Here is a 13,701-nt window from a genome sequence, read left to right on the forward strand (position 1 = left end):
ACGGTGCTTAAAAAAATACCAAAAAAAACCTGCCCAACACACAATTAAATATATTTTCCATTTCCAGTTAAGGTAAATCAGTCCCACCCAAAATTACGGGTTAAATAAAAAGGGTTTTTTTCATGCTGCAGTAAAATAACTACTGTTAATGGTGCAATAGGAGTTAAAAACAGATTATTACTTCCTTGAGGTCAGTTCTGAACACAATCTGGGTTCAGTTTGCATTGTTCTCAGAACGGACGTATTGCAGGGAAAATCATAAGCACTGAGTCCTGATATGTGTAGATAATTATTAATGTGGTCTATGCACACAAAAAAGGAAAGTGTGACGTGAGAGGCACAACAGAATCGCTATTTTCACTTTATTTACCACAAGGAAGAGGCGGCTGGTGAATACACCTCGTATCTTGTACCACGAAAAGATGCCACAATAAGGAGGATTTAACTACAGCAACTTCTTGAACACAGGAACAAGCTGGCACATAGAGGGATAAAGGGTGGGCAGACAAGAGATGTCATAAAACTTAATAACCTGTTGGATACTAGAGGAAGCAGGGACTGGCGTAGGAGGGAATCTGGCAGACAGATGTACCCGTGAGATAAAAACGGAGCGTCGGGAGGAAAAGCTGCCCAGCAGCTCTGGATGCTGACGGATGCAATGGCACCTGAGGGGCAGGTGTTAGGCACAGGAGACACTGCCAGGGAAACCATTCACCTTGTTGGAACCAGGGAAAGTATTCACCTGTGCTGGGGTGTAAACTGTGAAGCTGCTTTACCTTTATTTTATGCTGTAAAATAACAAAGGCTTGAGAAAAAAGTGCTTTCTTGGGTAACACACCTCTGTCAGACACCTATCACACCGGCAGTTAGTAACACAAATGACCTTGTGTTTGATGTGATAATGTACAGTGTTTGCTGCACGGCTCCATCATCACACACCGCCTGTCAGAAAGGCAGAAGGAGCAAGAGCCAACCTCCAACTTTGGCTCTGCCAACCTGCCCTCAGGGGCACAACCGCACCGCGCTCAGGAACGCGGCAGCACCGCACACCTCAGCGCGCAGGGACGGGGTTAACTCGCACCTCGGGGCTCCCTTGGCTCTGTCACCACATTCCTGCTCCTCGCCCGCCGGCGCACGGGAAGCGCGGCCGCCGCGGGCGTGCCCGGGATGAGGAGGCGGCGGCCCGGCCTGTCCGGGCGGGCCCGGTGTGTCCCCGCCCGCGGCATCGCCGCGCGGGTATAGGGGGCGCTGTTAGCGCGGGGACGCGGCGACGGAGCGCCCCGCCGGGACTACGGGAACGGGGATGGGAACGGGAACGGGGACGGGGACAAGCGACGGCGACCGGGGGCCGCGTCCCCTCAGGCCGGCTCGTGCGGGGCGGTGGTGGGGGGAGAGGGGGGCGCGAGACACAGCGCCGCTCCCGCCCTTGCGCGCGCGCGCTGCCCGCCCGCTCGCCCGCCCAATGAACGGCCCGGCCGGGGGGAGCGCAGGTCCCGCTGCGCCGGCGGCGTGTGAGGGGATGGGGGTGGCGGTGTTTGTGTCCCCTCTCCCGCGGCTGCGGAACCTGTACTGAAACCACCCCCCCGCCCCCTCCCGCCCCGCACCGCCCAGTCCGGACAGTGGCACACACGTACAGATACACACGCCTCCAGATAAACACACATGCACACACACACACACACACACACACACACACACATCGATATCCCCTCAGCCTCGCGCAGGATGCGCCCCCCCCCGCCCTTCCCAGCCCCGCTGGTAAGGTGTAGGTCAGGGGAAGGTGGGCTGAGGAGCTGTGGGCGGGAGAGCCGTGCGGGGAGCCGGGAGGTGAGCCAGCAGCGCCACTGCCGGTTCGGAGGGAGCCGAGGGAGAGCCGGGACGCGGGGCGGGGACGGCGAGGTGGGCGCGGGGGGATGGCGGGGGGCGCGGGCAGGGTTGCGCCGCGCTGCCGCCTGAGGCGGTGAGAAAAGTTGAGGAGGCTTTCGGGGGCAGGGGCGAGCCGGCGGGGCTCGTGTTTGATCAACTTCGCGCTTAGGTGCTTTGTTTTTAACTCGCCTTTATCCCGGGTGCGCTTCTTTTATAACTACTCCTATTCTTTCCTTTCCTTTAACAAGGGGGGAGGGAATCTCCCACGAAAGTTTTCCCTTTACGGAAGGCGGGACTGAAACAATACTCGATGCACTGTTCAAATGTAAAAACCGCCAGCGCTTTCTTTTTTTTTTTTTTTTTTTTTTTTTTTTTTTCCGGTTGGGTTTTATTGCCGCCGCCGCCGCTGTTGTGATCGCGCTTTCCCCCTTGTGTTTACAGCGCCTGTGAGGGAGAGACGCTCGGAGGAAGGACCGGGATCCCTGGGCTGCATCAGATCGGAGAGCAGGAGCCCGGCTCAGCAGAGCTGGGAGGATTTCACCTTGTTGCTGTTTGTTTCGAGAGATTTTCGCTCCCCCCGCCCCGGACACTGTCCAGCTGAGGGTTTGCTTCCTTGCTGCGTCCACAACCGGCCAGAGAAAAAGCGCTTTCCCTGTTAGAGGTGATTTTTGTCGTGGTCTCCCTGGAAGGAAAGGATCGGCACCAGCCTTTGAGGAGGGAGACAGGATCAACTGAGGTTTTCCCTACCTCCCGATGAACGTGAGAGTTCAAGTGACACCGGCACTGGCCTGTGGCTGACTGACTGCACAGCGAGCTGGAATCACAGCCAGAGCTGCTCGATTTACCTGCTCGAGGACCCTTCAAACCCTTCTATTGACGGTAGAGATTTGTATCCCAAGGAAAATCGGATTAATATAAACTATGCAGAGCTTTGCGGGGATATCTGGAGACTACTCTGTCTGCATGGCTAATCTTAAAATTGTCTGAAATAAATCCTTAGCGCAAGGAATAACGAGATACTTTCAATTAGGTTTTTTTTTCCTTGTCGCTTTTTTTTTTTTTTTTCCTTGTACGAGAATTTAACACTTCCATCGCAGTGCTTTTACAACAGAATGGGACACATGCTGGAGAACTCACCACGCTTCATAAAAATGACGGGGGTAACAGTTTCCATCACCGTTGCGGTATGAAAGGTTCTCTTTGGATTGTCTGCTGGTGGCTAAAATGGATCAGTTTCTCCCTGCCCCTGTTTGAGATGTGCTGAAGGATCCGGATTTACTGAAATACTGACGCCCATGAACTTACTCCCTCTCTGCTGAAGGCATCGGATGTGACAGTGCAGAGAAACATGTGTTTCACATTTCTGACTGGTTGTTTTGGTGCAATCAATACCTCCACAAGAAACATTGACTTAGGTGGCGACTGTCATAGCGGGAGGCACACGGAGTGCTGCTCTCGGCTTGCAGGCGGAGTGAGCACAAATCAAAGAGCCCGCCGATCCTGGCAAGTGGGGGCTTCGCTTCCCCCCAAAGCGCGGGGCACAGCCTCCCGACCCTCCACAGAGAGCCCGGCCCGGGGGTGCGGAATGAGCGGTGACCAAAGCGCTGTCAGGACTGGCAGCCAGTCGGATCGGATGGGGATCAGTGAGGCAATACCGGTTGAAAGAAAGGTGGATCGTGAAATTATTGCCCGAAGGAATAGCAGGCGAGGCGGAAAGATGATAAAGTTAAACTTCTGTTTCATCTTCTGTCGGGGATGGTGGGCGTTTCTGTTGCTTCAGCTCCACATGTTGCAAGCACTGGCACAAGGTAGGGCTAGAGACGTTTTTGTTTATAGAAATGCTGCATCTGCCTTCTGAGAGGAAGGGAATCTTGCTCGGGTACAGAGAAACCCTTTTACTTTTATCCTTATCAGAGATAAACTGCAGAATTCGCACTGAGCTGATTCATGTAGGAATGGTCGTTCCTTACACACAATCGTTTCTTTATGGAGCAGGGATTTGCAAACTGTACCTACATGTTTCTCTCTCTTTCTAGCCCTATCCTTACCCCATCCCAACCTCCCACGGAGAATCAAAATCCCTATCAGCACCAAACCTCCTTTTTAAATTTACTTAAATGCATCTGTGCTGTTCTTTCAGGCAGCAAAAGAGTTAACTGCTGGTTTTGTGTGTGTGTGTGTCTCTGTGACTGTGTGTGTGTGTGTTTAAAAACACTGTGCTCTGAGATAAGTTATTAGGAGAAGGGGAGTCATAAATCCTCCGACTAGAACTAAACCAGGCATGTAAAAGGAATTCTTTAAACATATGAGCACTATTCTATGCGAGCCTCGGTCTCAGCATTGTTCATTTCTTTTGGATTGCCAAGTAACATTTACCCGAGACAAAAACTGCAATTGATTCGTATCTGAGCATTTCCACATCAGAGATCCTTGCAGTCAAATGAGTCACTTGTAAACGAAGGGTCAGAGTCGACCAATAGACTTTAAATACCAAGTGTCAGTCACTTTGCATGTAAATTCCCTTCTCAAAAAATTGCCAAATGTAGCCTAATTCTTAATAATCCTTTGACAAAGTAAACAATAAATGGCAGGAATGGCAGGCAGAAGCATTACAGTTGGCTGCGCCAAATAACACGCTGAACAAACGCAGCTTTCACTTTCTTTGCTGGGTTGAGTTTTATTGCTGTGTGCATTGTCTGGCTGAAGTGGGGTGTGCTGGACAATGCCGAACTGTATCGTGTGGGACCAGGAGTTAGTTATTAAAAGCGGAAGTTAATACTCCATGAAGGGGAGCGGGCTTTGTGTTTTAGCTCTTTGTTTTCAAGTATTTCACGGGGAACAACGGTGCATTCAGTTGTAATAAGTGGATGGGGCTCGTGCATTGAGGAAGAGGGGTTGGAAGCCAAGTCTGCTGTAGTTTGTCTGCTCAGGGTTTACTGCTGCATCCTCGGAAAGTTTGGAGCCGCAGGATACAGAAGAGATTTAATCCAGTATTTTATATGGACTCCACCCTCATAAACCTTTCTCAGTGCTTTGTTTATGCTGTCACTGCTATTCCCAAATTACCTCTGCTGAGGCCTGCAAGCCCTAACAGGGTATTGTTATCCTGAAACAAGCCATACCTGACATAATTATCTCTGCAAATTAAAATTCACATCACTTTTTGGTCTTTTCCTTTGCTAGTTGTTGTTGATATGTGCCAATACGAAGCTTCATGTTGGCAGATAAATGCTGATGATTCTTGCTCTTTACATTAAAATGAAAAAAGTATCATAAAAGGCAGTTTTAGGTGCCAGGGATTCAGGAATCATTTGAGATGCCACGTAAAGCAGTTTTTCTATGGTCAGTAGTAAACTAGCCATTTTACTGGAATAAAAAGTGAATTGAAACTTTTGTTTAGCACATAGTAGAGCATAATTTTTCAATAGTATGCTTCAGATTACTCAGCATTTGCAGTCGTATCAATTTCAGGTACTGTATATCTCAGGGAGTTGTGCAGTGTATACAAACTATCCCAAAATAAAGTCCTTACACTAAGTTAGTTTTAAGACAAGAAGGGGAAGGGAAGAGAATAAGACACATTATTTCTGAAAAATATTTGTGCAGATAAAGGTATGAAACGTAGAAGACATGAAACAATGAAAGATAAAACAATTATGTAATGCAGAAACAAAATACATTTTAATTTTTACATAATGCTGAAGATTACAGTTAGTCCCCTTAAGAATTATTTGACACATAAACTAGTGTGGAGGTCTTAATGTAGAGGGCTTTTATTGGGATTTCACAATATTTGTATTAATTTATAACTTACGGGTCTTTTTTGCACTCTGAATTCTAATGGATTCTAAGACATTCATCATTTTAATGCAAAAATTTGCTTTAGAGAGAAGATGACAATTCCTATAAAAGTTCTTCATGAAAATGGAAATTCTGCTACAGCCATAGAAGTTTCTAAAAGGAATGATGTGGTCATATGCATGAGAGAATTACATGACTTCAATCTTTCTGTAAGATAAAAAAATTAACATTCTAAATATATGGGCCATGGCTCTTCTGAATGAATCATAATACAATGCTATATCCAGCTAATGTTTCTATAATAACTATTCCAGCATTAAAGACATAAGAAGTATTTCAGGTATACTGAAATGCAGGTGCTTCATTTGTAGGAAACAGATCAGGTAAAGTTGTTGAGTATAAGATACTGCAAGGTGAATGGAAGAAATGAGTTTCAGCTGCAACAGGTTGGTTGAGTATTCTCTAAACTTGAATGATCATCCATGTGAAAGCTGATCTAGTAGTGAACTGTAGACAAAACCACTTGTAAATTCATTTTGTGCTCAGCTCTTCAGCTGTTCTGTCTTCTGGCAGTTGCGTTACGTATTTCAATACAAAATTTATTTGATTTCTTTTTCCTTTTTAAAGTGAGTTTCATTAGTCTGAAATGTGCAGTGGGTTGTTGTCCTGAGTAAAAAAGGATTCTCTTTGAACCTTAGTCTTGTGCAGACCTTCTCACCATGGGAGTGACTTCTGGGTGGAAGAGACGTACAGGAGACAGAGGTTGTGGCCTGTTCCATGAGCACAGCTGGGAATGGTGCTCCCACTCCTGTGATGGCCAGAGATCTACACAGGGTCCCCTCACACTGGGGGTGTGACTGCATTGGCCCATCTCTGAACAGGGCCTTGTCAGAAAAATTAACCTTTAAGAGTCCCAAAACTGTTGCAAATTCCTTTGTTTACTCAGCTCTTTCTGCCTGCTGGCTTCTGCCACCAACCCTCTTTTCGTGGCATTTTTGTTAAATGTGAGTACAAGATCCTAGTTAGCCCCAAGTCATCGTGTGTCATCAAATAGTGATGAGATGCTAATTGATAATCACTATAATTATCGAATTAGAATTTGTGAGGTGATGGTAGGAGTGAATCATTTGGCCCCAGTCGCTGCCTACTGTACTTAGAGGAACATCCCCCTGCAGAGACGTCTAGCCCAGGGGTCTGCATGCCTGGGCAGAGTCCTGGGAATACACAGGGCTCCTGCAGGATTGGAATTTATTCTTTATGTATGAGATTAACAAACATTGATGCCTACTGAGGTACAAAATGTTTACTAAACTACTGGAATATTTGTATGGAAATAGAAAAATTCTGCTTATTTAAATAGGTTGGAAGTTGCTAGAGGCTACTCTACATGCATCTTAATGGATTTAAGTACCTTCCCAATGTCTGTCTTTTGTTGAGGAATGAAAGAATACTTTGAAAATATATTTCTTCAGATTGATGGCTGTTGTTCAGAAAGATTTTAAAATAGATAAAAGCAGTGCAAATCTTTAAGCTTCTCCAGCAGGAGCCTGGTATCTTTAAATATTAAGAAAGAGAAGCTCGTCTGATTTTTCTTAGTTTTACAGCAATGGAACTGTAATCTTTTTATGCTACTTAATCAAATCTGTATTCAGAATTCTACAAATACCTGAATGTACATTTAAGGTGGTATTGATATGCATTATGCTTTGAAAGAAAGTAGACCCAGTAGACAGATAAAAATGTTTCTGGGGCCCAACTTCCTTAATTCAAATATTTGATCTGGTGCATTATAAATTTGCTGAGTGTAAGAAGCCTTTCCAAGCTTCAAACTTCAAACTGCATAAGGTGCAGAGATGATAAACAACTTGCATAGAGTATTTGGTTGTTAGGAGGATGGAGAGATGGTGAAATGTTAGGGCAAAACTTACTGGAGAGTGAAAAAGATTCTGAATTAAATGTAGAAGGAACCATTTCTAATTGCAAAAGACTGTTTCTGTTTATTGGAAACTCAAGATTTTGTATTGGCTTTGCCTTTTGTGTTTCTTTTCTTTAGATGAACATTTTAAGTATGTGCTAGTTTTTAAACAGTTGATTTTTTGTGTATATAATTATAATAATTAAACAATTGATTTGGAGGAGTAGATCCAGGCCTAGTCTAAATAGAAGTGAGGTGGAGACAGTTGGCGTTTTCTGTGGCCAGATCATGCGACTTCTCACTCTCTCTACTGTGGTAACTCTTGGTTTGCTTTATATGTTTATGTTTTGCTGGAAAAGCACTTATTCTCAAGACTTCTTACAGCAAGTTCAAAGAGCTGTGAACACATAATATTAACATTCCAAGTGCAGTGTTTCAGTTGATTCCCTGAGAGTGCAGGGTAATTGTCCTCTTAGAGCTGAAGGGAGACCATAAGTAATGGGTGTTTATCATCATTGTGTTCCTGCACTGCCAGGAGATGCTCAGACCAGGAGTGACCTGGGTGTGGAGAGAGGCTGGGGCAGTTCTGCTCTGTGGCTTTCACCTCACTTAAGAACAGAAGGCAAGTCTGTGTCCATGACTCCTAGTTCTTGAAAAGTTGTTCTGGAAGGTTCTGCCATCTCTGTGCATAGTCATGCATTTTGAATAACAAAGGCAAATGTTATCTAATATCTTAAAGATTGCTTAAACAAACCATAGAAATACTAAAAAACTATCTTAAAGTGAATTATTAGGAAGCTGTTAAGTGAAGGGATTGGGCTTTTGTATGTCTCAGAGGGATTTTTTTTTTATTGTCTTATTGTTCTGACTACTATACATGTACAAGTCTGGAACACATTCTTGACTCAAGGAAAAGATTTCCATGAATTTTCAACTTTCTGTACAGCTTTACCTGAACATCACATTCTGGATGGACTGGTTATTTCATCCAGCTGGACCTTTTTGCTGTGATGAATCTGTGGGCTGACTAGAGGCAATTCGATTCCGCATGGAGCAGGATCTTGTTCATGCTGAGTTTATTAGAGAAATAGGCCTTTCCTCTTCCCTCTGCATATGTACATACATAATATTTATTTAAATAGCTTTTAAGGAACAAATTGATGATATGTTGGTATTTTCAAGATTGTGTTTTCTTGAAGTTAAAACATATGAAATAGAACAATTTTCATAAGATTTGTGCAGAGATTATAAAATGCCAGAAGGTGCCTTTGCATCTTTGATGCAAATTCCTTTTGCATGTGCATGATGATTAACTTTAAATTGATACCTATTATTTTTCCTGTCTACACACTCATAACTGAGACCGAGAACTGCCCACTGATCAGTTTTTCAGTATTTTGTTTTCTTGTCAGTGCTTGGCTCCATCTTTCATTTGCTTGAAATGTTTTAAATTCAGCACAAGAAGACTTTTGTGTGAACCAAAGGAAGAACTGTTAGCAGCTATAGCATGGCATTGGATTAGACTACTTACAGTTTTTACAGCTGGAAAGCAAGTAATTGGTGAGATTTGGGTTCTATTTCTGGCTATCAAGTGAGTATCTTCTAGTGAATAAAGAATCTTTGCTGCACGTGCCTCAAAGATGACCCTTCACCACCCATAGAGCTCATGCAGAACAAAAATGTAACTTCATGGAAAGGCCTGTTCCCAAAGAACTTGGGGTTTCTGAAGTTCTATCTGCCAGTGGAGTAAAGCAAGACTTCGCAATTCCTTTATAGACATGGCCTTTGGATTGTCACAGCCCCAGAAGGTTCTGTAGGAATTTGCTCATGTAGCACTTGCAAGTCTGAGTTCAAAGGGTGACATGGCTGAGAAGGGAGGAGCCTTTTATTTTAAAGTGATACCACCTTCTTTGCTTTTAAACATATATGACTGGGTTTATAGGATCTGCTCATGGCACAGATTCTTGACTTCTAGATATATGTGATATTTGTGTATCATATCTTGAGCGTTTGTATTTTTGGTTTACTAAGAGAGATTTTTTGTTCTGCCTTTGCTACAGAAAATAACAAATCTATTCCTGGAGTAGATGCTAGTCTGTTGCTAATCGTGTTTTATCAGTGAAATGCCCCTGAGGTGTAATACAAATGGCACCCTCACTAAGATTAGGAATGTAGATCTAGGCTTTTTTAGGGGAGTATTTTTAAAGTTAATTTTCATCTGTTCAGCTCCCTGAACTAGCTCAGACTGGGGTCACACAGGCATCAGGGACAACGCAAATGAGGTGACAGAAAAGCCTGGCCGGGGCATGACCCTGGCAGCCATCGTAAGATCAGCTTAAACTGGGAGGGAGTTTTCCGACTGTGACAAAACACAAGGGAATGTACGTGGCCTGACTTCTTACAAATATGTGGAGGCTGCTGCTCATGGGGAGACAATAGTTGGGTGAGGTGGTTTAGAAGACTTAACTTTAGGTTTTTTCTCTGAAAGACCTTTTCAGTGAGTTTCTCCCTCTGTTGGGTGGAGTCTTCCCAACCTGAGTTTGTAAGGTAGATGCTAAATTTAAGTAATATTAAAATTGGTATCTCAATTCTGTAGGCTGGTGATAGGAATAGCACTTTTTTCTTAAAAAAAAAAAGGAACTTTGTAGCTTCAGTTGCAAATTCCACCAGTACTACTTTTTAGTGTTTGTATCTAATGCCCAGATTCAGTAGGTAAAAAAGGGTGGTGTGAGCTCAACATTAGGAGGAAGTTAAAGGAAGTCTTTAACACCACTTAATGCAAGATGTGGAAGTGGATTGTACAATCTTACATCACACCATTAAGATATCTTTTAAAGTGTCATTTTTATAAACAATAAAGCATTAGAGCTTTTTATGCAGATAATGTGATTATTTAATCCTGTTTTTCTCATTTCCATGCTCTATTGTGGCAGCCTGAAGAGAAAGTTGATTCTGGTAGATAAATCAATGTCCCTTAGGTCTCTTTAAACCCCTTTATGGTCTTTTAAGCCCAAAGCCATATATTTTTCCTAATAAACTCCTTGGTCTAACATATTACCTAAAAAATAATTTGTTGGGTATAGCTCTCTTGGACCAGAAAGTAGAGAATAATGATAACATAGCTCCAATATGTGCTGCCAGAAGGGTCCCATATTGATTCCAGGCTGCAATTGAAGTTTGTAACTCATTATTACACAAAGAATCAGAAGATCTGGTAGACACTGCGTTCATCCTCATATTTGTCAAATTTTGTGTATTTATTAGCTGAGAATGTTGTGGCTTTGATACGTGGTTTTGGCATTGAGTTCATAGGAAATCAACTTAGTAGCAATTTTGCTTTATAAGGGAAGGTGCTAAGGAAATAATGGAACTATAGTGCAAATATTTAAAATGTTTAGACACTTAGAAAAAAATGTATTTTGTTAAACTAGTGCTGTTTGCTCACCTAACATTTGTGTTAAACACTGACTCAGTACTAACACTGTCATTGCAGTCTTCCTTGTGCATTGGGGAATGAATATCCCTTGCTTCTTATTTCTTATCTGTCAAGAAGTGGAAAGGCCATTCATGACTAAATACTTCTGAAGTAACTAAATGGTGTATGATTATTGGAAAAGAAATATATGGTGCAGTGCCATACCTGCAGTTCAAAGATAATACATTTATCATAACATGGAACACATTTCTGGAGTATTGAAGTGGTTGGGAGGAGGTGAAGGGAATTCTCCATCAGTATTTCTAAATGTGTGTATTGCTAAGTTTAAGTCCTCTTGAATCTGTGTTTGTAGAAGATGTACAACAAACTTTTCTTGCAGATTGTTCATGACTGTTTCCTTCAGGATCAAGAGGTTGAATAAACCCAGATTCTACCTATCATGTGAATGTAACATTTGCAAACCTTTGTGCTTTCTTCCCCGCTGTCCCTGTTGAGGAGAAGCTCACTGGCACTTTTTTATGCTGTGATGCATAAAAAACCTTCTCCAGTAGCTTTGGTGAGAGTACTCTGGAAATACTGCTGTCCAATGGAGAGGGCAGTCCTGTTGTTTGTGTGTACATCCATCTGTGTGTCTCACTCCTCCCTCTGTTGTCTTTATCCCTTTGTCTCAGGCTGCCAGAGCCTCTGTATCCATGTGCTTCTGGTCTCAGATTAGTCCTCCTCCGTGCTGTTGTCATACAAGTGATGCCTCCTGCTAGGGACAGGCTGAGAAGGGAGCTTAAACCCTCTGATTCTACACCTGCAATGTGGGACAGATCCCACCATGATCCTCTCACTGGGCACAGAGTGGTTTTTCTAGGACGCTTGCTAAGCAGGGCTTTTATTGTGCCGGAGGCCTTGTTGAAAGCAGATGAGCAGGAAGATTGTTTAATGGTAGATTATCTCAGCTTTTCTTTTTAAATGTTAGATAAATCTAAGAGGCAAGAGATCAAGAATAGTAACTCCTGTGTTCCACCTTTTGCTATTTTTATTGCCACGAAGACGTGAGATTTGTTTTGAAGATGGAGTAGCTGGAATTAAAAACCATTTTAATGCTGCTTCAAACACCAGGTTTTAAGATAAATGTTATCAACTAATTTCCCACTTCTCTTTAGAATTTGTTTTGTTTTTAAAAACATAACTGTTTACTTGTGAACAACATCAGATGTGTCTTAAATGAAGAAAAATATGTGGATTATTGATAAATTAGTTTTTTGCATTGGCATATGCAACCATAATTTTCTAAAATGCCATATTTATACTAGAAAGATTATTTTCTTTTTATCTTAAATTTCTTGTTTAAGGTTGTGTGTTGTCTTCTCTCATGGAACTGCTATGCAAGATTCTTAGCATACCTCTTCTTAATAAGAGGTCGGTGTTTTGTTCTGGGGTTTTTTCCCTGCTTGAAAAGAACACATATTTTATATAGTAACTTCATAAAATTAGTGGACTGAGAGAAGGTGTTTCCTGTTCACAGAGCCTAATCATGCTAGTGCTCATTATCCATAGAACAAGGCTAAAATTTCACTTTTAGGTGTTTAGTTTCATGGAAATGGGAGAATAGGTCAATTGACTCTAGCTTAATTCAATTACAAGATAGGCCAGTGATGCTATTGTTTAGTGAAATCATCAACAGAAAAATTTCAAGTGACTCTCAATATAAACCTCCCATTCATAAACAAGTTTGAAGCAGCAGTGACTAACAAAGCAAGATCTGTATTTTGAAAACTTTTTTTCAAGCTGTTTATGTAGTATCTAACATCTTCATTTCAAGTTTCTTTATATGAGTTTTGAAAGCACTCTTACTCAGATTTAATTAATTATATATGACTTATTATTACCATTTAATGGGTCAAATATTTAAGCATCTTTTTCTGAATCTTCAGTTGAGGATTCTGAGTCAATGGCACTCATGTCAAACTCAGAATTTTAAGTGCTGGTAAATTTAACGTTACATTCACTATGTAAATGCATCATAATTAAAATGATGCCTTGTCAATCCCATTCAGGTTTCTTGTGAGTATAATTTTCAGCTTTCATATACTGGATGTAGCTCTGTCTTTGCTACCCAAAGCCTGAAAAGGACATATTTATGGTGTACTGGTGTCAGTCAAAACCTGCAGTGTTAACTGTTGTGCCTGTTTAAACTCAGAGTGAAAATCTTATTGCTTCTGTTAAGGAAAACCAGGTCAAGTCTAAAACTTAATTTTTTTATATATTTTTCAAATTGTTGAACTCCAGTATATAAAAAGATACTGGAGCAGCCACTTAGAAAAGACAAGATGGCTCTGCAAATGATCCATGGGCAGAGATGGACACTTTTCATCCATATCATTGACAAGTGAAGTCAAAGTTTTCATGTAGTATATAAAAAAGGAGGTGCTGAGCAATTTTGGATTTCCACACTTAACATGTGAACAAATGTTCTTAAATGTCATAACAAATGTTGAAAGAATTCTTGATGTTCTAAGTGCTAAGTGTCGTTCCATAGAGCTGCAGGACATTATAAACACTGATAATCCAACTTCTGTGCAAATGTTCACTAGAGTGGAGTAAGTGCTAGCTGTCACTTTATTAAAACTAATGGCATAATTACTCATGTTTGCTTGAAATTTCTTGCAGCGTGAAGTGATTAGGCATTGGT

At 42.2% G+C, this 13,701-nt stretch overlaps 1 protein-coding gene across 5 annotated transcripts in view; it reads left to right on the top strand.

Moving 5' to 3' along the window:
• The first annotated feature begins 1,661 nt into the window (after nucleotides 1-1,661).
• SDK1 (sidekick cell adhesion molecule 1) overlaps nucleotides 1,662-13,701 on the top strand; it is a 388,047-nt gene continuing 376,007 nt past the window's right edge. For 2 of the 5 annotated variants that reach the window (XM_048320697.1, XM_048320702.1), the window contains exons 1-2: nucleotides 1,662-1,758; nucleotides 2,308-3,674. In XM_048320697.1, the coding sequence (XP_048176654.1) occupies nucleotides 3,215-3,674 (460 nt within the window). In that variant the 5' untranslated portion in view covers nucleotides 1,662-1,758; nucleotides 2,308-3,214. Of the gene's footprint in view, nucleotides 1,828-1,862; nucleotides 1,900-1,952; nucleotides 2,036-2,307; nucleotides 3,675-13,701 lie in introns of those variants that run through there. The other 3 variants (XM_048320699.1, XM_048320700.1, XM_048320698.1) reach the window with 3 other exon arrangements.

This window comes from Corvus hawaiiensis, chromosome 16 (genome assembly GCF_020740725.1).
Source record: "Corvus hawaiiensis isolate bCorHaw1 chromosome 16, bCorHaw1.pri.cur, whole genome shotgun sequence".
NCBI lineage: Eukaryota > Metazoa > Chordata > Aves > Passeriformes > Corvidae > Corvus > Corvus hawaiiensis.